The 24,412-nt window shown below is 51.0% G+C and overlaps 1 protein-coding gene across 7 annotated transcripts in view; it reads right to left on the bottom strand.

Moving 5' to 3' along the window:
• Positions 1-24,412, bottom strand: part of CCDC88C (coiled-coil domain containing 88C) — a 146,117-nt gene that overhangs the window by 7,711 nt on the left and 113,994 nt on the right. For 5 of the 7 annotated variants that reach the window (XM_032179522.2, XM_058429434.1, XM_058429432.1 and 2 more), the window contains 8 exons: positions 24,051-24,328; positions 20,286-20,429; positions 17,665-17,851; positions 14,537-14,682; positions 11,592-11,681; positions 9,695-9,933; positions 3,916-4,104; positions 2,042-2,110 (listed from right to left, as the gene is read on the bottom strand). In XM_032179522.2, coding sequence (XP_032035413.1) covers positions 2,042-2,110; positions 3,916-4,104; positions 9,695-9,933; positions 11,592-11,681; positions 14,537-14,682; positions 17,665-17,851; positions 20,286-20,429; positions 24,051-24,328 — 1,342 coding nt within the window. Of the gene's footprint in view, positions 1-180; positions 1,893-2,041; positions 2,111-3,915; positions 4,105-4,130; positions 5,659-5,970; positions 6,413-9,694; positions 9,934-11,591; positions 11,682-14,536; positions 14,683-17,664; positions 17,852-20,285; positions 20,430-24,050; positions 24,329-24,412 lie in introns of those variants that run through there. The other 2 variants (XM_058429435.1, XR_009210227.1) reach the window with 2 other exon arrangements.

The following is a 24,412-nucleotide window of genomic DNA, read 5'->3' as shown; positions in this document are numbered from 1 at the left end:
GCCCCCAGGAAGGAGGAACTCTGGGACTCCCTCTGCGCTCCAGCGAGGAAGCCTCACTTCACCAACAGAGTGCTGGACACAGCACAAGTAGCCATCAACAGATGGTAACTCCGCTTATCTACGTTTATGAGGCCTGGGGCTGCAGCTTCAAACAACTTCACAAAGGAAATCTCACATACAACACCAGTATAGAGGGCAAAAAAAAAAGGCTGCACTGGGTGAACCAGAGGTTGAGGTCGGGGGGCCCTCCTCTATTACTGCTCTCTGGAACACATGTGGATAGCCTCAGCCAAGGCCATAGGAAGAGAGATGAGGGCTGTTCATCTCTGCGCATGTGTAAGTGCATGCACCTGTAACCAGGGAGGTGTCACGTCAGGGGACCCACAGGGAGCAGGTGCCAGGGGCCTGGGAAGGAAGGGGGCACTCCCTTCTCCTGGATATTTGCTGTTCTTCAGCTTCTTTGTCTCATTTGCCTCAAATTTACATCTGCCCCAAAGGAAAAAAAATCAAGGTTTATGGTGCTGAGGACACCTGCCCACCTGCCCTCCTGGCCACAATGGGTGCTTGCCCGAGTGTGGCTCTGCCGTGCCACCCTACTGCAGACTTTCAGGAAGGCTGGCACCATTCCCTACAGAGGGCAGGCCATCCCTTCCAGGGCCCGCACGCCTCTCCTGGGCCACTCCTCCAGTGGGCCTATCTCGAGAGCAAACGTGTGTATGCTGCTGTCTATGAACCCCCGTGGCAGGGACAGCATTTCAGTTGTCCCTGCCACCCCCAGCACCCAGCAGGTGCTGAGCTGAGCCACCTCAGGAGCCTGCAGAAGAGACACCTGGAGTTCCTCTGCTCGCTGTGCCACCAAGGCAAGTTCACTCAGGTTTCCTGGGTCCACAGGGCACCTGGTTCCAAGGGCTGAGGTGCTCTGCAAACAGCAGATGTCCAGAAAACACCTGCTAGCAAACATGTTTGAAACTGAGCCAAAAACATACTTGGTGATAGCGAATAGCCTAAAAACAGAATCGGTCCCCTCCCTGAGCAGTGAAAATGTGAAACAAACAAATGCACATCTCTCTTTAAAAAATAAGTAAATTTCAGTATAAGGAAACTGTGATAGCGATCAACGGCCCGAAAGCACCATTGTTTATTTAAGTATTGCAACGCAAATCCTTTTCCATTCTTCTTCCTAAGAGAAGCTAGAGGAAACAGAACATTTATGAAAAAAGCTCCTATGGTTAGCTGACTGATCGCAAATCTGGCTGCTCAGGGAGATGCACCCAGCACACGAGGCAGATTTTTTCTGTTGGATTAGCCTCCACTCAGCGTAAAGATGTAAGACTCCCGTTCATTCAATTGTTTCATTACAGTTCTTTACTCAAGTAGAAGACTAAGAATGTCAACATCATCAAGCTTTTTAGACCATGGATAGGGGTAGGAGGTGATGCCAGCTCCCACACTTACCAAGCTTTTCAGAAGTAAACTGAAATCGATGTAACCTTCGAGGGGTCTTTTTAGGATTATTTTCTCACCCTTCTAGGGTTGCTTTTCAAAAATTAAACCAAGGTAGTTTTTAATTTTTGAGAAGGCAGGTACTGTTTACTGTCTCCCTTCTGCAGAAATTTATAACACGCCCGAATCAAATGACAAGTGCTTCTAACAATTTCCAAGACTAAATACACCTCAGAGCTACTATGGGCAACTGCAGCCAAGTGAGGACAGTAAGGGACCTTCTTGAAATGAATGCTCCCCACCTGGGCCACTGGAACTTCCTGGCCAGCCTGGAAGGGTGCTTGAAGGCATGAAGAGGAGAGGTCAGTGCTTCCAGAACTGTGATGCTTGGGAGGTAGCGAATTCCCCACCACTGGAGGTATGTAAGTAGAAGCTACACGCTCAGCCCCCTGGGGAGGGGAAGGAAGAATGGGTCCCCCATTTCCACCTTCATTTGGTGTTGGACTCCCCTACAGGACTCAGCTTAAAGGAAAGGTACCGTGGATAAAAACCAGTCTGGAAACCCAGGCTGGAAGACACAGCACCCTCCCTAACTCACCGTACTGCCTGTGGTTGGGGACCTCAAACTCCAGGGATGGCTCACAGAGGTTGTCTTCTGAGTTATAGCCTAAGGTGAAAATAAGGCTGGTGAGTCACGGTTACGGAACATGCCTTATCTACAGGGAACCCCGCCACCTCGCCTGGCACCCGGATCCCAGCAGCTCCAGCTCTTGGGGATGAGGGAGTGGCATGCAGATGCTGCCTTTGGGACCTGCCTCTCCTACCCCTCCACCGTTTCTCCTGCTGGGACAACCCTGACACTCCCGACTCCCATCCCCTTTAAGTCACACTTCCACCTCTGCTGTGGCTGGAACGTGTGGACCAAAGGCGTGTTCTGGCCTAAGGATGATATAAAAAGAGCTGAATACTGAGTATCCTGGGGAGTCCTTTCCAGTCTCAGGGGCCAGCCCTGAGAGCAATTCGCTTTCAGCATCAAGTTGTCTTCAGGTGGCAGGAGGAAGAAGGAAGAAAAACAGGCAAAATCAGAATCTACTCCTTGAGGGGAGAGGCTGAATTCCTGGGGACTAACCCTTGCACTAACAGCTCCTGACCAGAAACAGACCTGGAATCCATTGGCCATCAAGCCTTTGGCCTTTCCCTGAGGACTGGAAAATGCCCCACGCCTCAATCCTGCTAGTTTCTACCTGACAGCAGACCCTGGGTCCCCTCCAAAATGATAACAGGGTCTCCATTTTGGAGATGGTGACATGCCCACCTGCAACAGATATCTGGAGTGGGAGGGTCCCTTGAGGTCAGGACCCTATCTCTGTTGCTTTGTTATTCAGACTCAAGGTTCCGCATGCCCATGGCTTCAAGAGTCAGGTTAGTGGGTTTATTTATGCAAATTAACCCCTTCTTGCTCTCTGACTTCCAACACCCCAGAGGCAATCACTTTCAACTCCTTCAGCTGTTTCTTTGGATATTTTCCTATCTCTTAAATTATAAGGGGAATGCCCTTTTCAGTTTTAAGCAGTATCTCTTCCTTTCTCTTTGCATATTTTAAATTTCCAAATGCTTCTCCCTTCCCTGTTGCTTTTTTATAGCATCCTGTTCTTGTTTCTTGGGTGCAATCATTTCTCTTATCTCTGATTTGAGTGTCAACTGGCAAGATCTGACTGAGCCATTCTGCTGGGACTCTCTCAGGCTAATGAGATTACTCAAAGAATATTTTAATCTCATGCCTAAAGATGTGAACTCCTGGCACCCTGGAGACAGGGAGTTCCTAAATCCTTCACTGAACCCATTTGTTTTCAATACAGGACACCTGCCTCAACTGTGTCAGTGAACTTCCAGTTCAGAGACTCTATCCTTTCTTGGCCAGGTGTAGTGGCTCAACATCTGTAATCCCAGCACTTTAGGGGGCCAAGGCAAGGGCATTGCTTGAGGCCAGGAGGTTGAGACCAGCCTGGGCAACATGATGAGATGGGCAAGATCTCTACAAAAAATTTAAAATACACATACACACACTAATTTAAAATATATAGTTTATCTTCTCTCGAGGAAAAAAAAACCCCAAACTTTGACCAAGGTAGGGCAATGGCAGTTGCCTGGTTTTAGGCCAAACTCTGGTTCTCAGCCCACCTTCACCTCCCTTCTGGAGCTATTTGGTGCCTTCACTTCCTGAATGCCAGTGGTGGCAGTGGGATCTGAGGCCCCATTGCAGTTGGGCCTCTGGAGGGTTTCCTGCCCAAAGTCCTTAGCTGGTAAGCACAGCAGCACCTATGCCACCAAAGCCTGTCAGCAGCCTCACCCCTCTGCTCACCAGCTCTCAGGCTGAGAGGGAGAGTGACCCCTCTGATTTCCGAGAGCCTGGGGTCTTCAGGAAGGACACTAAGCCCAACGCTCGTGGCTCTGGAAGGGCCCGCGACTCACCTTTGGTGCGGCCTGGGTGCCGGGCGATGGGGGTGGAGCTGGAAGGGGCTGTAGTGGTGGCTGAAGTTGAGCAGGTCCGGGAGCCCAGCTCCGAGGGCCAGGACCTCACGGCCAGATGGGTGGAGGCATCTGTGCGGTCAAGGCTGCCTCTGTGTGGGGAGCCTCGCTTTGGTTTTAGATCCCCAGGGCCTGAGGCAGAAGAGGACATTGAGAAATGAGGCTGCCAAGTCCTGTACTCAGGCTGGGAAACCACACCATGGCCTAGAAGCAGGGCAGCAGGGCACGAGGACCACAGAGACAAAAGCGGGGCTGCCACAGCTCTCGGGCTGCAACTGAAATGGGGCCTGGCGGGGCAGGTCGGGGCAAGAGGGCTTGGCTTCAGGCGGGTGTCGGAGGCCCCATGAGGACGGCTCTGGCTCTAATGCTGGGGTCATACTGCCAGCCCTGAGAGGCTGGGAGGAAACAAATGGAGCCTATGAAGGGATAAACTGTTGGTAAAAGTCACACATATTCACTCTAGGACACATCTCCTGTGTAACACTGTCCGGAACTCCAATCCCTGACTTCCAGGGATCCAAGCCTGTAGCTGAGGATCCAAAGGTCCTGCTGACTGGACTCCCTAAGGACTTCAAATAGAAGTTTATTGCTAACCTCACAATATTCTATTTTTTCAAAAAGGGAAGCCTTAATCTCTGCATGGTGAGACTTAACTGCAAGAAAATTTTTACCTTGTATCTTGTGCTTTTCTGAAATCTCTAACTTTTCTACCACGAACATAAACTCTGGTCAAAATTAAATAAAATCATAAAAGAAAAACAGCCCATAAAACCAACTACCCCACAGGAAAGAGGACAGGCTCTCCCAACACAAGATAAAAATGAACATGGCTGGCATTCCTAAGAGCTGACAAAGCACTCTGCAGAGTGTCCCACTCCGTGTGCAGAGCCAGGACTCACTGTTGCGGTTCGGCTTCTCCACCCATCAAGCCGTCTGCCCTCCCAGCCACTCAGTCTGGGCTCACTGTGCAGTTTTAAGTGCCCAGAGCTGATGATTTGAAATCAAGGGGAAATTTGGATTTTGAAAGATAACCTTGATGAGAAGCAAGATTCAAGTCTGCCTGAATTGGGACAGGTGGAATGAATCGGGACAGGTGGAATGAATCGGGACAGGTCATCCTACAGGTGAAGCTAAAATGAGGATCCACAGGGGAGGCAGAGATGAGTGGACAGTTAGCATGAGCAGCGGACAGAGAAAGCACAATTCCAACAGCATGCGCGGAAGACAGGTCTGGAGGACCCGGTGCCATGGCAGCCCAGGGTTCCCAGAGCTGAACCTGAGATGAAGTCAGTGGCACATTAACCGACTCTCATATTTTAGTAGTTATGTGTTTATTCTTCCGATTACCTTGTTTTTATGATGATACTTGTGTTTTCCACTTACAGGACTGATACTAATCTTTCCTTTTAATACATTTAACTACAAACTGTAAATCAACCTAAGGGAAAACATGCAGGTCATCACAGACGGTATCAGGATATGACAAAAATAATGGAGGTGGTACAGGGATGGCTAGAGACAGGAAATGCTCTGTAGGTAATGGCCTCGCTGGCCGGCTGGCATCTTCCCTTGCTCGAGGCATGATTTGTGTGCTGATGTTCTTTCTGTCTCCTGCTGTTTTAACCTCAGCATCCAAGATGTCATAAAACCACAGCACAGTCATAAAACTTCACTCTGGGCTGAACTCTGTCTGGGCAAAATCAATCCAATTAGTCAAAATGCCGGAATGGAGCAATCAATCCTTCCAAACAGAACACATCTCATAAGGGCCTTACCGGAAAAGGCCCACAACTCAGTGCTCTGACAAAGGAAGAGGAGAAAAGAGCAGCAGTTTTAAATTTAGCTGCTTAAAAATAAGTCTTAAAAAAAACCCTCACTTGACAGAGGCTGTACATTTTAGGAAGTGCAGCAACCACCCGCCAGTGCTGCTTGACACACGGGCAAAACATAAGCTCGCAGGTGCAAGAGACGGGAGAGGGGCGCGGCCACTCGACTTACTTAGAGCGGACATCCTGGCCCAAGGACATGTGCACGTATATCCTGAGGCTCCCCCTAGAACTTTGTTGTGCTGAAGAAACGGTCCAGGGAGTGTGACAACTCATCTTCTATTTTGAAATCAGAATCCACGCTGGCTACTTTAAGCTTGAAATTGGGGGCAGGAGGAGGGGTCCGCTATCGGCCATCTGGCCTTTTAGACGCTGGCTTTTTTTGTTTGTTTGAATTTCGGAAATGAAGGAGGGTACACAATGCAGACACATGATAAAGGGAAGGGATTAGAAATCTCCCATGTCGGAGAAAGAGAGAGGCTCGTTAGGAGAGGATGGGATGTCGGAGGAAGACCAGAACCGCAGGCGTTTAGAGAGAGCTGGGTGGGTCGTTGGAGACTTGTCTTTGTCCTTGTTTTTGCTTTTCAAAAAGGGACTCTTTTTGCGCGGAGGTGCTAAATTGTTATCAATTGGTAACCCAAAGGAGGAAGGAAAAAGAAAACACAAATAAATGAAATGAACAATAATGACAAATGAATCGAAATTAGCTAAATGTACTTAAGAAATCAGAATCCCGTCTTGCCCAGGAAAGATGAAAACAGTACACGGTACTCAAGACCAGAATCAGGGCTCAGTAATCATCTGTGCTCTGACTCAATTAATTTAAAGGCACCTGAATGCCAACAATTTATTTCCTCAGCATGTGAGGAGAATTACATACTGCCCAAGGAGCCAGTGGTCTAGATGATTTTTCGGTTTCAGTGTGCCAAATTATTAAACACGAAAGCTTATTAATTTAGGGCCCAACTTCTCTTACTCATCCATTTTAATGACGGGGTCCCTAACAGCTCAGCTCACACAATCCTCCCGTTCCCACTCAAAGACCTTGGGAACGCTCAATGATGCGTTTCAGGGTGCTGTTATCAAATACTCTATCTGAAGTATTCACTAATAATTTTGTATCTCTAAAATAACCTTTTGGCAGGATGAGTTTTAAAATACTTTAAATACCTCCTTTGCATACTAAAAAAAACCCTTCAACACCAAGAATCATGATTTCCTTTTAGATCTTCTATATACATCCTCCACTCCAATCCTCTACTCCTTAGCCTTTAAATTATAGTGTCTTAACAAAGCAGACAATTGGGCTAACTTTCTAAACATGTCTTATATTAACATTAATCGACCTAACCGATTTCTGAAATAGGATTAAAGTTGATAGCAGGATTTCCATTATTTCTTTCTCCACAGCACCACCTGGTGGCCACAGTGGCCCACACCACAGAATAAGGGACCACTTTATTCAAGGTTGGTGTCCTTGTGGCCAGTTCAGGGCTAGGCTCTTGTTCGGCATCTTCAGGGACCCAAAGAGCTTTAACTGGAGGCAGTCCATGCAGTTAAGTGCATGCAGTTAAGAGCTCAGGCTCCAGAGTGCGGTCGACCTGCGTTTGGGTCCCACTTACCCAAAGCAAGCGTTTCACACTGCTGAGCCTCACTTTCTCACCTCTACACAGGGGAGGCCACTTCCACCTGCCTCAACAGGGTCGTTAGGATTCAATGAGATGCATAAAGCACATAAAGTAGTTAAAGGGTGCTGGGCCCAGAGGGAGCACCCAAGACATGGTGGCTGCTAGCGATCGTGATCATGGTTACGGACCTGCTGGCTCATGGATCACTTTGGACAAGTCAAGCATTTTTTTCTCTCAAAGTTTTCCTAACTCAGGCTGATTATAGTTAATTAATTCCACTTAAAGAGTACTACAAGTTGAGATGACAAATTCCAAAAATTAAACAGGAGCCAATATGAAAACCTGAGGCAACAGAACTCTCTAGATTAAAAAAAGTTAAGCTTCTCATTTACTTGCAGGTGAGGCCTCTAATTTTTTTCTCTTTCTCACCGTCTTATGGTGCTGATTCTAATCTTATCCCCATAAAGAATGACAATGTGTTAGTCCCTGAACAATGTGCGTGAACATTATTTTTTGTTAGAGATGGGGTGTCACTCTGTCGCCCAGGCTGGAGTACAGTGATATGACCATAGCTTGCTGCAGCCACGACCTCCTGGGCTCAAGTCTACCGAGCAGCTGAGACTACAGGTACGTGCCACCACACCTGGCTAAATTTAAAAAAAAGTATTTTTTTTGGTAGAGATGGGGGTTTCCCTGTGTTGCCCAGGCTGGTCCCAAACTCCTGGCCTCAAGTGATCCTCCTGCCTTGGCCCCTCAAAGTGCTGGGATTACAGGCATGAGCCACTGCACCAGGTCTTTTTTTTTGCATCTGAAGGGGACACAACAGGTACTTGTGAATGTGCCCCGAAAGGCTTGTGCACACACCACACTCAGAGGGTAGCCTGTCGCTGGTCCTCAGTGTTATATCCTCCACCTCCAAGACCCCATGGGTCTCAGGCACAGGCTGGGTCATCAGGAAGTCCTGGTGTCCTTTGTAAAAATGTAAATGACTCAGGGTGCAGGCCTGGGATAAATAATCTCCCCAAAATGATATTTAAAGGTAAAGCTGAAAATTTAACAATGTGTAAGGTAAATGCTGTGTCTAATCGATTCTAAGACACCTTTAACATCTCGGAAATTAGGAGGCAATTTTGATGATGTCTCAGTCACCACTGGCCAGGTGGCCACGGTGACAAAACTGACATGGTCATAACCAACTCATCTTGCTCCTATTTTCCTTTTATGTGTGTGTACAAAAATCGAATTCTTATTTAGAAAAGCTCTTTCAACAAGAGCGTAATAAAAATTCGAAGTGGTGGCCCTGTACCGTTTGATTGCCTCGTGGTATATAAAGTAACTGTGCAGCTTTCATGGCTCCTGAGAGTTGATGAAATACAGCACACACGACGAGAAATCCTGTTCTTGTTTCAGAACCTCTGGTAAACTCCAAAGGACAGCCCTGAGGGAAAAGGCACAGTGTGTCCTATGGCTGGTGGGACACAAGGCCAGATCAGGCTGAAGAAGTCCTAACCCACCTTTCAAAGCGGTAACAGATGAACCACCCCAGGCTTTCGGGAGGTCTTCTATATATGGAGAACGTGTTGAGCGCACCTGGGATCTCCCTGCACAAAGCAGCTTACTGTAAATCTTTGGCACATATGAGGGAGCCCAAAATAAGCTATGTCGCTTGTCTCTATGGTACCTGCATGAATGTCAGCTTTGGATATTCAGATATCTGCCCGGCTACGTGATGAATGATGCTTTTCGTTCTAAAATAACAAAAGCAGCTGGGCGTAGTGGCTCACGCCTGTAATCCCAACAGTTTGGGAGGCTGAGGTGGGTGGATCACTTGAGGTTAGGAGTTCAAGACCGGCCTGGCCAACACGGTGAAACCCCATCTCTACTAAAAATACAAAACATTAGCCAGGCGTGGTGGCGGGCGCCTGTAATCCCAGCTACGTAGGAGGCTGAGGCAGGAGAATCACTTGAACCCGGGAGGCAGAGGTTGCAGTGAGCTGAGATCATGCCACTGCACTCCAGCCTGGGCAACAAGAGTGAAACTCCGTCTCAAAAAAATTAAAATATAAAATAAAATAACAAAAGCATTATGGGACAAAACCGTCGCCATGCTGACATTTCTACTTGGTTCGTAATACGTCTAAGCAGAAGGCGCACATGCAGTCACCCACCCCTGGCACGTTTCTGCACATGTGTGCACAGCCACCGGTGCGGGACCCTTCAGGACACCCCCCTTCCTCACCCGACCACGGCCAGGGCGGCCGCCCCTACCTTTCCCCGCAGACCCGTTGTGGGCATCAAGCTCTTCTGCACAGTTGGAGCCCAGTGCGGGGGTGTCGGGGTTCTCGGCCTGTGATCTGAGCGGCTGAGAGGCCGCCGGCGAGGCAGGGTCTGAGGACTCCGTCTGCCAGGGAGGGCTGTCCACGGTGGATTTTAAGCGTTCCCTCGAACCCTCTTTCTTTGGTTTGATGAGTTTGACTAAGGCTTTGGCTCCAATCCAGTGGTTCTTCCTGGTTAGAAGTAGATGTTTAGGACATAGCCAGCCCTCCCACACACCCCCAGTGGGTCCCTGGTTCCCTAACATGGGCTGGGATGTTCTTCCCCAGTCTGGGAAGCTCGGCCACTCACGTGGGGTTCAGGACAATGACGCTCATGACCATGGTAATCATATTTGGGGCTCAGGAGCTAGAACCTAATTCGCAGTTTGGAGCAGGGCTGGGGATGGTAGAAGCATGTGCATCGTGACAGAAATCGACTCTAGTCTCCAGGATGAAGGAAGTGATGCCGTGCTTAATTTAGTTGGCAATTTTTCTGTCAAAAAGCAATATCCATGAATCTCATTTTCTGCTAAAGTTAATAATCAGTGAAATAAGCTGGCATTCCCTTGACTCCTCCCTGGCACTGAGTAATCTGGGTAAGGTGGAGAGGGCAGAGGAGAGCAGGCTGTTTGATTAAAAATCAGTGCATTTAAAGAGTAAGCAATAACATCACAGTGAGCTGGACACCGAGGGCATCCTGGTGTGACATGAAGAGAACCCCGCCTGGGCTCTCACCCCGGCTCTGAAACTAAACAGCACCTATTTTTATATTATCACTCCAGTTGCTCATCTTGGCTTCAATTTCTGTGTCAAACAGAAGTTTCAGACCAAGGTTCTGGGCCAGGCATGGTGGCTCACGCCTGTAATGCCAGCACTTTGGGAGACCGAGGCGGGTGGATCACTTGAGGTCAGGAGTTCGAGACCAGCCTGGCCAACATGGTGAAACCCCATCTCTACTAAAAATACAAAAATTAGGTGGGCGTGGTGGCGCATGCCTGTAATCCCAGCTACTCGGGAGGGTGAGGCAGGAGGATGGCTTCAACCTGGGAATCGGAGGTTGCAGTGAGCTGAGACTGTGCCATTGCACTCCAACCTGGATGTCACAGCGAGACTCTGTCTCAAACAAAACAAAACAAAACAAAAAGCACACAGACAAAAACCAAAAACAGACTGAGGTTCGGAAATTCCGTGGTTCTGGATTCCCAGAGAGACCTCAAGGGATCTGCGGTGATTTTGACTTCAAGGCTGGGCCAGGACAATCCGAAGGGACAATTCCTGGGGCTCAGGCCGTGGACAAGGGGCAGCACTGCTAGGCTGGGCCAGCTCCACTCGGGGGGAGCTGCTGCTCTCTGGGAAGAGACATGTCCATGAAGCCACCTTGAGGTTCTGTGAATCCAGAAAAATCTGCGCAAGGTCAAAAGGTTCCCATATTTGAAGACCATGAGGGCTGGGCCAAGTGTGCTGCCCAAGCATCCTCTCCAAAACAGGAACATGGGTGTCCACGTCATGTTTAATCCTGAGACAAAAACCTGACAAGGCAGCCCTGCCATCCTGCTTGAGTGACTCCAGGACCACGGATGCTCTGCCCCCTTAAAAAGGCTCACAGCTAAATGAAGCCTGTGTCTCACTGGGGTCACCAGGCATTGGCCACCCCTCAAAGGACAAGCTAGAGTACAGAGGCAGGCTGAAAGGATTCTAAACTCTCTCTGATGTGGGAGACATCCGTGCACAGGTGATCCGCCACACAGTGGATGGTGCGGGGCCTGCCCTAGATGGCTGCTTTCACCCTGTGCACAGAAAAGGAAGCTTTTAAGTTCTGCCTTTATGTCACTACACTTAAATCAACTCACTTCTTTGGAGGAGGATCATAGAACTTGTATTGATCCATGATTTTTTCTTCCAGCTTTTCCTTATGTCTTCGTAAGGCATTTAATTTGTCTCTGTGAACATAGGAGAAAGAAAACCTATCAATCCAATTTTAAATCAAACAAGTGAATTTACTCATCAGCCCAGCCTGGAACCTTGCGCACCCAGGGGCTGGTATTTTTCCAGGGTTGAGATGAGGGTGCTCATCACCGTCATGGTCATTGAGTTTGGAATACGTGAATGGAGGCATGTGCCGTGGGTTCAGGGAGCTCTATGACCCTGAGATTTACTGAAGCCCCTGGGACCCAGCTGTGAGCGAGCTCAAGGCAGCAAACTTCTAACGATCTGAAAACTCACGCTCAGAAGACCCAAGGATTTTCCTTCCAGGTTGTTCAAGACGTGGGGTGCTCCTGGGGTCAGGCAGAAGCTACCCCCTGGTTGGAGAGGGGGGCGGGGTTCAGGGGGTACATATTAACAACACCTGGGCAGTGAGGTTGAAAAAGTCAGCTCAGCAAAGTCAGATGTGTGACTCAGGCCCGTTCCTACTCAGAAGCCAACTCAGAAGCTTTCAGGGGCCAGAAAGAGAAGTTAATGAGGACAGCAGGGCTGGAGAAGCCAGGGGCCCTGGTGGGGACTACAGTAGCTCCTGTGCTGCCAACTCTGGCAGACCCCACTGCCACAGGGGAATGAACCAGGGCACGGCGGGGCGGACTTCCCAAGACACCAGATGCCCAGATGATGAAGCCAAATCTCCTGATTCCTAAATATTGGAAATTGGGCCACGTTTCAAAAACTCTGCCAGGGACCAAAGAGATATCTCTTAAATCTTGGGCAGGCTCAAGCACCTCTGCTTACCGGGGAGACCTTGGCCTTCCTCATACAAACAGAAAGCTTCTGTTTGCACTTAGGGAGTCACGGGGCTGCGTCCACAGTGCATTTGGAGCCATGCTGCCCATGGTACTAAGGACTGCTGCCCACTCATGCCTCAGCGCTGGGTGGTCTTGACAGCCCAGACCCTTGGTTTCCTCGTCTAAAAATGAGGCCTTACATGAGACGTAACAGCTCATTCTCGAAGCTGCCAAGGTCCTGCCCCAACTGAGGGCTTTCCCAAGAGCTCGCGATGAGGTGAGCCCCTGTAACAAGTGACCCCAGCCACGCTCCGCTCCCAGTCCCTGGACTCGACATCTGTGTGCTGGTGTTCTGTGCTCACGGCCGTGCTGCTGAGCCTTAGGCCTTGAGTACTTCATGGCTGGGGTTGGCCCCACAGACTCACACAAACTCCAGGGCCCGGAACAGGCCCCAGGAAACCTGCCAACCCGCTGGCCTGGAGTAGACACTGTCTAATGCAAAAACGTCATCAAATAATCCCCCTGAGTGCTCCTATACTTCTTCCAGTTAGCACCTGCCCAACCTCTGCTGGCGACTTTTATCACTGGGATTATAGAGGGCCAACTTCAGGGTCGTTTCCACCCCACAATTACAGTGTGCTTTTACATACAAACCATCCTCCCGAAGGTGGCATGCCAGCCCTAGACACGTAGGTGAAGCCGACAGAATAACAAAGGAGCATCGTTACATCAGAGAGCTGGGACAGCACACCAGTGTTCACTGTGACCACAGTGACCACGTCCCACCACAAGTACGTCCCTTCTTGCCTTCCCCACACTGACGCCAGCACACCAATGCCTGCCCGGACGCCAATACCAGCCATTCCCGACCACGTGGAAGGCAGCCCAACCACCATGGCTAGGATCCAGAAACCACTCTAGATTCCTGATTCCTCGACTTCTGAACCACAAGATTCCTGGCACCAGGGTTCGTCCTCTTGCCTTCTATTTCTGGAAGCTTCCCTGGCCCTGCCAGACTAGTATCCCTTCCAAAACAACTCCAGGAATCCAACATCTTTAGCTGGACATGGAAGCTACCACAGCTGAGCGCCCACCTCCTTTTCCAGCCTTCTCTCTGGATGCCCCCTGCACATTCCCCGCACTCAGACCACCTGCCACAGTTCACCTTCCTGTCCTCACCTGCCGCGGCCGACCTTCCTGTCCCCTCACCTGCCATGGCCCACCTTCCTGTCCTCACCTGCCACGGCCCACCTTCCTGTCCCCTCGCCTGTCACAGCTCACCTTCCCATCCTCACTTGTCACGGTCCACCTTCCCATCCTCACTTGTCACGGTCCACCTTCCCATCCTCACCTGCCACGGCTGACCTTCCCGTCCTCACCTGCCATGGCCCACCTTCCCATCCTCACCTGCCACAGCTCACCTTCCTGTCCCCTCACCTGCCACGGCCCACCTTCCTGCCCCCTCGCCTGCCACGGCCCACCTTTCTGTCCCCTCGCCTGCCACGGCCCACCTCCTGTGGGCCTCCCCCAGACCCCCCGGGGTAGCTGCGGACTTCAAATCCCCCTATGTTTTTTTCCACGTTTCATGTAACCCTTCACATCTGGCTGGTAATGGACAAAGCTCTGTTCACATCTTACCTCCCCCTACTGGTGCCTGGCTACCAGGAAACTGGTTCTGTGCACCTCACAGGGCCCACCGAGCCCACTTCCCTCCATCCAGGGGGACACAGGCAGGTGCACAGCACTCATTCCCAGCCTTCAGTTTGAATTCTCCCCCTTGAGATACTTCAGTGTTCTCATGATTTTTTCAAGTGAATTTAATTCTAGAAGTAGAGAAAAGAAGTTTCTGGTGGTGGAAAGCGCCTCTGAAAGAGCAAACAAAAGCCAACTGAGAACTCTAGAAACTGAGAACATTCCAGGAAACTACGGGCAGTCTGTGTTGGTGATCGGTCTGTGCCCTGCCCTCAGGATCCCAACGGGCCCAAGGGCTCCTCTCTGCATGGGAAGCCAGGACCTCCAGAGACTGAGGACGTGCAGCTGTGGTGAGGGTGCGGAGAGGGGTTCAGGGACTCCCTGCTTACATGTACTGCTTCTGCTCCTCATGGTACTGCTCCTTGTTCTCCATGTTCTGCTCCAGAAGCATCTGGTTCTGCTGGCTCAACAGCTGGATCTGGCTCAGCAGGTGATGATTTTCTTCCTCCAAGTTCCCCTTGAGACGGGAGAGCAGCTAGAACACAGACCAATAGCGTCTCAGACACCACGTGACCCAGTGTTCTCACTGCTGGGAACCTAGCTCCCAAAGGAAGAAGGCCACTGCACAGAGATGTTCAACGCAGCATAATCTACACCAGTGGAAACTTGGAAAGGGCCAAACGGCCAATAACGTGGGAATGGCTGAGTTCCCTCTGCAGCTGCACTGTCCAATCCAGATGTCCCTGGCAACGCGGCTACTGAGCAGTAAAATGCAGCTAGTCCGAATCACGATGCACAAGTGCAAAATATGCAACAGATTTTGAAGGCTTAATACAAATAAAAAGAATACGAAAAATCTCATCAATAATGTTTTTGTTTGTTTTGAGATGGAGTTTTGCTCTTGTTGCCCAGGCTGGAGTGGAGTGGCATGATCTCAGCTCACTGCAACCTCCGCCTCCTGGGTTCAAGTGATTCTCCTGCCTCAGCTCCTGAGCCTCAGCTGGGATTACAGGTGCGTGCCACCACACCCAGCTAATGTTTTGTATTTTTAGTAGAGATGGGGTTTCATCATGTTGGCCAGGCTGGTCTCAAACTCCTGACCTCAGGTGATCCACCCGCTTCGGCCTCCCAAAGTGCTGGGACTACAGGTGTGAACCACCGCGCCTGGCCTGAAGTCTGCCAACTTCTGTTCTAGAGTATGATTGGGGTGCAATGGGAAAATCACAGGCTTTGGATTCCAATGCGTGACTATGAGAAAGGAGGATGGGCTCGTGGGGCCACCGTAAGGATTGAATAACATAGAGGAGAACACAGCAAAATGCCTGGTACACCGGAGGTGGGAAACACAGGCTGTCCCCTCCTCTTCACCCCATTAGCACTTCTAACTTTGACTTCACCATTAAGAGAAAAATCAAAATTCTACCTGTCTTGAATATAATTATACATAATTTATGTATACAGTGAGAAGAACTGGAAGGGAAAAGGAGGTGAAGCTATGGCATTTTTTCACTAAAAATACTTCTGTGATTACCACCGCTATATTGCTTGGGCAGCAATTAAAACAAATACCATAATAAAGCATTAGTCTCCCCAGTGTAGAGAACTGCATGAGGCTTGGGAGTCAGGCACGTCACAAACGTGGCAAGTCAGCGGTCTGCAGGGTGAAAGGCCGTCCCTGGAAACTCAGCTTTGGCCCAATGGAAAGACCCTGTATGGCCGGGGGGGTCCCAGGGAACCAAGCCGGCTGGGCCCCGCCCTTCAGCCCAAGTCCATGATCCTGAGGACCAGTGCATCCCAGTAACGATGGGGGAGCTGCTCTTCCACCTCATTAGATGCAGGGCAACAAACCAACCCAATGTAAGGCATATGGGCTCCTGGAGAGAGGCGGGGTGGGAGGATCGGCGAGCACGGCTCCGAGCACAGCCACGCCCTCATCACTTCGCTCATGCTGCTTCGCTTCCGCCACAGGGTGAACCATGTCCCCAAAATTCATACAGTGAAGCCCTAAGCCCCAGTCCCTAGCATGGGACTGCATTTGGAGACAGGGTCCAGAAAGAGGCCATTAAGTTAAAATGAAGCTGCCGTGAGGGTGGGCTCTGATCCAATCTCACTGATGTCCTTTCAAGAAAAGGAAATTTCGACACAGAGATACTGGGAATGAGCTCGCACAGAGAAAAGTGCATTGCCTGCAAGCCAAGGAGATGCCTTGGGAGAAACCAGCCCTGCTGGTTCACGGATCATGGATGTCCAGCCTCCCAACCGGGAGAAACCCACTTCTGCTGCTTAAGCCACCCGGCTGGTGGTCTTTTGCTCCTCCAGCCCAGGGAGACGAACATGGCTTCCATCTGTGGCCTGTTTGGGGGGACTGGTTTGTGCTGGACCTGGAGTTCCGCTGAACCCCTCCCCAAAAGCCACCATCCCGGCCACAGCCCTTCCCTCGTCCCCTCTCATGACCTGTGTTCCACCCTGAGTGAATCATCAGCATCTTCCAAAAAGTACCCCCGTCCATTTCTGTGCAAATCAGTCCTTCCCATGCAAAGCCCACCACATATGTCCAGTTCTTGCCAGTACTTCACTTCACCACAAGTGGGACCTTTTCCACAGGGCCTGCGCTGCAGCCCCTGACCTGAAACCTCCTGGAAAATCCTGACGCACCTGCCTGGGACAGCATAGCCCCTGGGGGCGAGGATTCCACAGGCAGTGCCGTGGCCTTTGCCTCCATCCTGCCTCCACCCCCGTGGGGCCCTCAGGGTCCCAGGGTCTCTCATTCTCAGGGGGCAACACGAGACCTGGGTGGGTGGCCGTGACAAGGCATCTTGGCACCCTGCGCCTCGGTTTCCTCATTTGTGAGGTCTCACAGGGCTACCGAGGGGTCTGGGCAAAAGGCGTCTGAGACTGTTTCTCGATAAAAGAGCAAACCTTGTCCTGGGGTGCCAGCTGTCCCTGGGGCTGTCCAGGAGGTGGGGTGAGACCTACGTGCTCCTCCCTGCCAGACCTGCCTCGCCAGCCTTCCACGTGCTGAGGTCTGTTAAGATCTCATCTGGAGAGGGTCTTGCTGCTTAAGGCCATTTCCAACCTTGCGTACTAGAAGGGACGGCTCTGGAAGCCGGGGACTCCTGAGTGAGCTCCGTCCCAGAGGCAGCCACACCCCAAAATGGAGCAAATTCACACCACTTCTCTAGGACAGTGTGACTACTGAACTGAAGAGATGCAGGAAGACAGTGTAGACACAGCCAAGAGGATCGAGATAAAACATCATCAACCGTCCCCACTGTGCCTCTCCCGACCCTGCAAAAGGCGACGGTCAGACAGGGGTGTTTTCGTATATAGTCCCACCAGAAGCCGCATTGACCCCGTCAGCACCTCTGGCTTCACCGCAGCCTCTGTGCCACCTCCACACATTTGTGTCTTCGAGCACAAATGCCCATGAGGACCCCTTACAGCCTGGCTGAGCCCTGGGCTGTCCCCTTGGGGGACTCATCCCTGTCTCCCGAGGCTCCCCTGGCGCGGGCCTCACCTCGCAGTGGTTGTCCAGCTTGGTCAGCGAGATGTCCATGGTCTGGTGCTGCTCCTTCAGCTCGTCGAAGCGGGCCTGCCAGAGGTTGAGCTCCAGCTGTGCGTTGTTCAGTGAGGTTTTCAGCTCCTTGGTGTGGGCGTGCAGCTCCTCGTACTCCCCCTTCAGCTGGTGGTGCAGGAAATTGACCCTGGAGGGGGAAGAGTCACAGGGCAAAGGAGCTGAAGAGCCTGCCAAACAGGTAACGGCCCAGAGACCTGGGCTATGTCCCAGCTCTGACAGTGGCAGTCTGTGCAACCTTAGACAAAAGCACAACCTCTCTGGGCCTTTTTTTCCCCCCATGTGTAAAATAAGGAGCTTGAACAAAACTGTCCACCAGCAAACTGTGTACTTTGGGGTTGCATGAGGGTACCCCTGATGCCACCACACTGAGCCTCCAGGGAGACCAAGCAGGCAAGCTCAGACATGTGTTTCAACACAGCATCACTGCTACGATCTCTTCTATGCTACAGCTTTGGTATCTGTGTACACTTGAAAAACAGGATTCTGCTGTTTAAAAAATATTTAAACCACTGAACTAGACCATTTTTGCTCTAAAATTCTATGTCTCTGCCCAGCTCTTCTTCCCAATTCCAAGCCCCTTTCTAATTTCGGCTCCTGAGATAAAGTGTGAGATGGTGTGTATTATGTAAATCTACTAAAATTGCCATCATCAAAACAACTATTATCCAACTGGGAGTTCTCTGGAGATTTGTATCAGAAAGCTCAAATTACCAGGGTCTTGTGGACTTGATTTGGACGTAGACGTGTCTTATTTGGCCTGTACAATTTTACTTTTTAAAAACAAATTAGTTGGCCGGGTATGGTGGCTCATGCCTATAATCCCAGCACTCTGGGAGGCTGAGGAGGGAGGATCACTTGAGGCCAGTTCCACAGCAGCCTAGGCAACATAGTGAGACCCCCATCTCTGCAAAAAGTAGAAAAAAGTTGCCGGGAACCCAGGAGGTGGAGCTTGCGGTGAGCCAAGATCGCGCCACTCACTCCAGCCTGGCGACAGAGCGAGACTCCGTCTCAAAAAAAACCGTTGCTGGGCACAGTGATGCACACCTGTGCTCCCAGCTACTTGGGAGGCTGGGCTGGGAGGATCACTTAGGCCCAGGGAGTTGAGGCTGCAGGGAGCCATGCTCATGCCACTCCAGCCTCAGTGGCTGAGCAAGATCCCATCTCAAAAAAAAAAAAAATTTAGTTGCCAGCATTAAAAAATTTGAAGTTTACATCAATACCCAAACATTCAGGTTCTCTTAAATTATAAAAAACAAAAGGCTGCCCAGGCAGTCCCGGGCCTGCCTCCAGCTGGCGGCCTTTGCTGGAGCCAATTCTCTGCTGCCCTTTTAGATAATGTGCATTCTCCGTTCTACGGTCTGTGGTCTATGTCTGGTACTGTTTTACCCATGTGCTTTATTTGCCTGGGGAGCCAAGGTAGAGTTTCTAACCCCCCGTATACACGAACTCGAGTATGTGGGAGGAGGAAGAATTTCATATGGTCAAGGCTTTGCAATGAGACAGGACCTGGATTCCATCCTGACTCTGCTATTCACTAGAAACACTGACTGGGAACAAGTTATTTAATCTCTCTCAACCTGTTTCCTCATCTGTTTAAAATAAAGCCAAAAAGATAATAATAGTATAGTCGATTCTCATTACGTGTGGTAGTCACGTTCTATAAAGTTACTGTAAACACTGAATTAGTGAACAGCAAAGCATCCAGCCTCGGGAAAAAATACAGAATTAGGTTCCCGGGAGCCTCTGGTCACATTTTTGTTACTTGATCAATACATGACCTTGTTTTATGTGGGTTTCTGTTTAAAAATACCTTATGTAACATACTCACAGCCAACAGCACAGCACTGTAACTTATGCCTGAACAAAGCTTATCTGAGACTTTTTTCTCTGTAAGGCATATCACAGCCACCTTCTGTTTAGGGACATGAAACAGCACTTCAGTACTACAATTGTAGGTCATTTTAAACAGCAAAGTCACTTCCTGAAAGCACAAAATGAAAACCGTGGCACTGAAGAGATTCTGAAAGGGACATTTGTTTGCAGTAGGAGCTGAAACAAGAAGGCAGCGTGTTGTCGTGTGTGCCCTCAGCTGGGAAGGTGCGCATCCAGCGACTCCCCCATTTCACCACTCTGTGCGTGTCCACGAAAGCCCCACAGACTGGTCTTGGGGCGGCAAATAAAACTTTAGCAAGTAGGTGGATTCACAAATAGGGGTTCTGTGAATCATGAGGAATCTGAAATTTCTCCTTCATGAGCATGAGGTGGGCTTAAGCCAGATGATGAATTCACCTGTTCCTGATGCAATCCTCACCACAAGGGTGGGAGGGGAGAACCACCTAACTCAGACGACACTCCATCCCCAGGTGTCACCTGAGTGCTTGCAGGCCAGCAACCAGCTAGAGTTACCCTTTAGCTTATTTTACCCACCCAGCTGTTCACATAGCAAGGGATAAAAATCCATGATCGCCAGGGGACTCGACCTTCTCAGTGGTTGCTATGCAAGGAAGGTCTGAACAGAATCCGGGGTGCTGCTACATGCAGGGCCGGGCGCCAGCGCTCACCTGTCCAGCTCACCCCGCAGCCTCTGGTTCTCGCCCACGGCGAGGGCGTTTGTCCTCTGCTCCTGCTGCAGCGCCTCTCGCTCAGTGGTCAAGACCTTCTCCCGCTCCTCCAGCTCCGCCTTGCGCTTCAGCATGTCACCGTGCCTGTTGGAGGGATACATCTGCTGTGAGTCTGGCCAGGGCCTTCTTTTCCTACAGGTAACTCACATCCCGGAGGATCTGGGTGCCTCCTGTGAGAAAATGGGATTCCTCTGGAGAGTCTCTCTGCAGAAGTGAGGGGCATGGGGCAGGGAGCAGGCGGGGAGCGCGGCCGTGGGGAGCCATGTCAAGGCCAGTACCGAGCCCTGGAGCCCAGAATCCTCTTCCTCCAGCCCAATCTGTCTCCATAGTCCCTCCATGCCCTGATAAAGCAGTCACTCTTCCTTTAGCCACCTGACAATGCGATGACTACATTTGCTAAGCTCCATGCCCTTCTCTTTTAGGGAATTATAAATAAGCTACTAGGTAGTTCACTATGCACAAATAAATCTAAGAGAAACCACAAAACAAACAGTGGAATTCCACTGCACATCACAGCTAATCCCACCCTCCAAGGGCTGGAGAAGCCTCTCCCTCTCCCCTTAGGAGCCTATATCCACTTGTTCTTAGTCTGGCCTTCCCCAAGAGACAGAGGCTCACCCAGGAGCTGCCAGGGACTAGTTGTTGTCACATACACACAGCAGCTCTCCTCGGGCCCCTTAGCCACAGCCCTCACCGTCCCCACAACTTTCTCCTTACCCTCCAGGCTCTAGTCTTCTCCAGGCTCTTATCTATCTTTGTTGGCTGCACTGGCCATCTCTGGGGGGCAGATACAATGATGTAGCCCCATACGCCCCGGCCCCTCCCCCTCCCAGCCTGTTTCAACCTTGTGTGTTCACGGGTGACCCAGGATCTCCTAGCAGACTAAGTGTTGAGAAGTCTGAGGCACAGTCTCCTGATCTTCCCCATTCAGGCAAATTCTTCGCCACAGACCCCTTCCTGAGTGTCTCACACCCAAAGACAATCTGACAGAGACTAGCCAGTGTTCCTGGGGTTTCCAGCCTTTCTCTTCAGGACTCCACTGTACCTTGTTGGAAAAGCACATTCATCAAGCATGTCTCTAACCATCAGCAATGACCCAAGTGTAGGGCAGAAACTTTATAACTCTTACTCACCAGTGAATCCCCGTGTGATGAATGACACGTAGTGAATGCTTGTTAGAGCAATGAGTGAGTGAGCATCTCCGATTTAAGTGTCAAATGAGAAGAAGAGAAAACCATCATCCTTGTGTGCCATGTACCTACACTCCTAAACCTGTAGCCCTGCTGCAGACACAGCAAGGGAGCCTCCAGTCATCTGTCCAACCAGCAAAAAGCACTGAGTAACTACCACATGCTGTACTGAGCAAGGACCTGCAGGGAAAACAACAGTCCAAACTCCACCTGCCAAAACCTTTACCCTCTGAATGCACATTAAGAATACAATAAGGGGCCAGGCGCGGTGGCTCACGCCTGTAATCCCAGCATTTTGGGAGGCCGAGGCAGGTGGATCACTAAAGGTTGGGAGTTCAAAATCAGCCTGGTCAACATGGTGAAACCCAGTCTCTACTAAAAAATACAAAAATTAGCTGGGTGTGGTGGTGCATGCCTGCAGTCCCAGCTACTTGGGAGGCTGAGGTAGGAGGATTGCTCGAACCCAGGAGGTGGAGGCTGCTGTGAGCCAAGATCGCTCCACTGCACTCCAGCCTGGGCGACAGAGCGAGACTCCATCTCAAAAGAAAGAAAGAAAGAAAGAATACAATACGGCATTAGTTAACATGACATAACATAACACTAAGAATAAGGCACGTGCATGCCTGGTGAGTGCTGGGCATCATGCTGGTATCAGACTTACACGAATGCTTCATTAGTTTGTCAGCTGGGTGCAGCTCCCACCACGTCTAGACACAGCACCACGTACACAATAAATGTCACACAAATAAGATGGGTGGGGGAAGATGAGGGAGAGATCAAAATGCCAAGAGACAGAATATGCTACTTTAGGCCGGAAGGAGTAGTCTTATAGTTTCAGACGCCTCAACAGCCCCTGAAGGATGGAGATCTGGATGGATAAAAGGGGTGAAGAACTCCAGAGAGAGATAAAAGGAAGCACTTGGTAAGTGAATAAATGAATGTCATCACCACCCATGAACCCACAAGCATCATCAGCGCCCACACAAGGTTTTTGTGATTCAATGACATTTGTGGCTCCTGACCGTGGAGATGTCCTCCCTGCTCCCACCTTGAAGAACCAATGATCACTTAGCCATATTGCTGAGGCTGCTCCAAAGGAAATATCCTCAGCAGGGCCATTTCCCAGGCAAAGGAAGTAGATCTTGCTCCCTTTGTTGTACTCCAAGTATCTGAGAGCCTCTCTTTAGCCATGTCTCTCTCATGCATCAGATTCAGGTGCACATCACACCTGTCCCTCAGACTCTGGAGAGCAGCATGCTACCTCTCCTAGCCCTCCCTGGATCCTACCTCTCCTAGCCCTCCCTGGATCCTGCCATGTCCTGCGCAGGTGCCTGGTGCCATCACTGATTAGCAGGAGACAGAATCCCAGCCAAGACTGGCTGACTTAATGAGTACAAAACCCAAGACCATGAACTGTCAAGAGTGCAAAGATGTGTGCATTTCAACGTAAGTAAGTTTTACCTGTAAAAAATGGGGTGAGGGGGTGGAGAGTGGGAGGTGCACATGAAATGAGAACGGCAGGACATAAATGACTGTCGAGAGTGCATGACGCATACACAAGAGTTTCACTAAATGATTCTCTTTACTTTCTATATGTTCGGAAGTTTCAATAACTAAAGGTTAAAAATGAAAGAAAGAAAGCGAGACCTTGATATGCAAAGAGAAGAGCTGGGAGGCCAGAGAAGGCACACCCCTACAAACAGAGCCGTGGAGAGTTCCCTCGTTATTTCTGTTTGGGGAGAAAAGGGAGAGAAGAGAATCCCTAGGGATCAGGGCCCCAAAGGCCCACCGGAAGTAGCAGAGGCACCCCCTTCTCCACACAGGACCCCCTCTTGCTACTGTCTCCAGTTAAACAAATTCCAAATTGTTGAAGGTAACGTTTATTTCCTTCCCTTTGGGAAAGCTCAGGTGCCCCAACAATGGGAAGCAGCCGGCCAAGAGATTTCCGGCAGCGGAGGGCTGGGGAAGTCCCGGTCCTCGGAGCAGCCTGGCAGACTCCCCAGGCCTGGCCCCAGGCCCCACTGCAGGCCTACCCAGTGGCCCCACCTCCACCCGCCTTCACCTCCCCTCCCCACACACCCTGCTTCTCCCCCGAGCCCTGCCCACTTCCCCAAAGCTCTGCCTCTCCTCCAGGCTCTACCCGTCTCCTGAGACCCTGCCTCTGCTCCAGGCTCCACCTCTCCTCCAGGCTCCACCTCTCCTCCAGGCTCCACCCCTCCCACGAGGCCCCGCCTCTCCTCCAGGCTCCACCCATCTCCCCCAGGCCCCGCCTTTCCCCCAGGTCCCACCCATCTCCCCCAGACCCTGCCTCTCCTCCAGGCTCCACCTCTCTGCCCAGGCCCCACCTCTCCCCTCCAGGCTTCATCACTCTCTCCCAGGTCCCATCCATCTTCTCCAGGCTCCACCCATTTCCCCAGGCCCTGCCTCTACCCCAGGCCCCACCTTTCCCCCTGGGCCCAGCCTCTCCTCTGGACTCTTTCCCCTCCCCAGACCCCCTTCCTTCCCCAGGCCCCACCTCTCCCCGAGCTCCTTGTGCTCCAGCTCCAGGTTCCGATGCAGTGTCTTCAGGCAGCTGTGCTGGCGGATGAGGGCCTCGTACTCGGCCGATTGCCGCTCGTGCAGCGTGCCCAGGTGCTCGTGGTCCTGCAGCAGGGCCTCGTAGGCCGCTGTAAGCTGCTCCTGCTGCCTCTGCAGGCTTTCGTTCTCCGTCTCCTTGGCCGTGTGGTGGTTCTGCAGCAGCGTGTACTGCGCGGTGAGCGCGGCGCTCTGAGAGCTCAGCGTGGAGTTCTCCACCTGCCGAGATGGAGAAGCGCGGCGTGGCGCAGGCCCCACAGTCAGCGAGGAGGGCTGGAGAGCAGGTCAAATGCCGGAGCAGAC

This window comes from Hylobates moloch, unplaced genomic scaffold (genome assembly GCF_009828535.3).
Source record: "Hylobates moloch isolate HMO894 unplaced genomic scaffold, HMol_V3 SCAFFOLD_16, whole genome shotgun sequence".
NCBI lineage: Eukaryota > Metazoa > Chordata > Mammalia > Primates > Hylobatidae > Hylobates > Hylobates moloch.
Note: the sequence above shows the minus strand (reverse complement) of the source record. Positions and strands in the feature narration are given on the sequence as shown.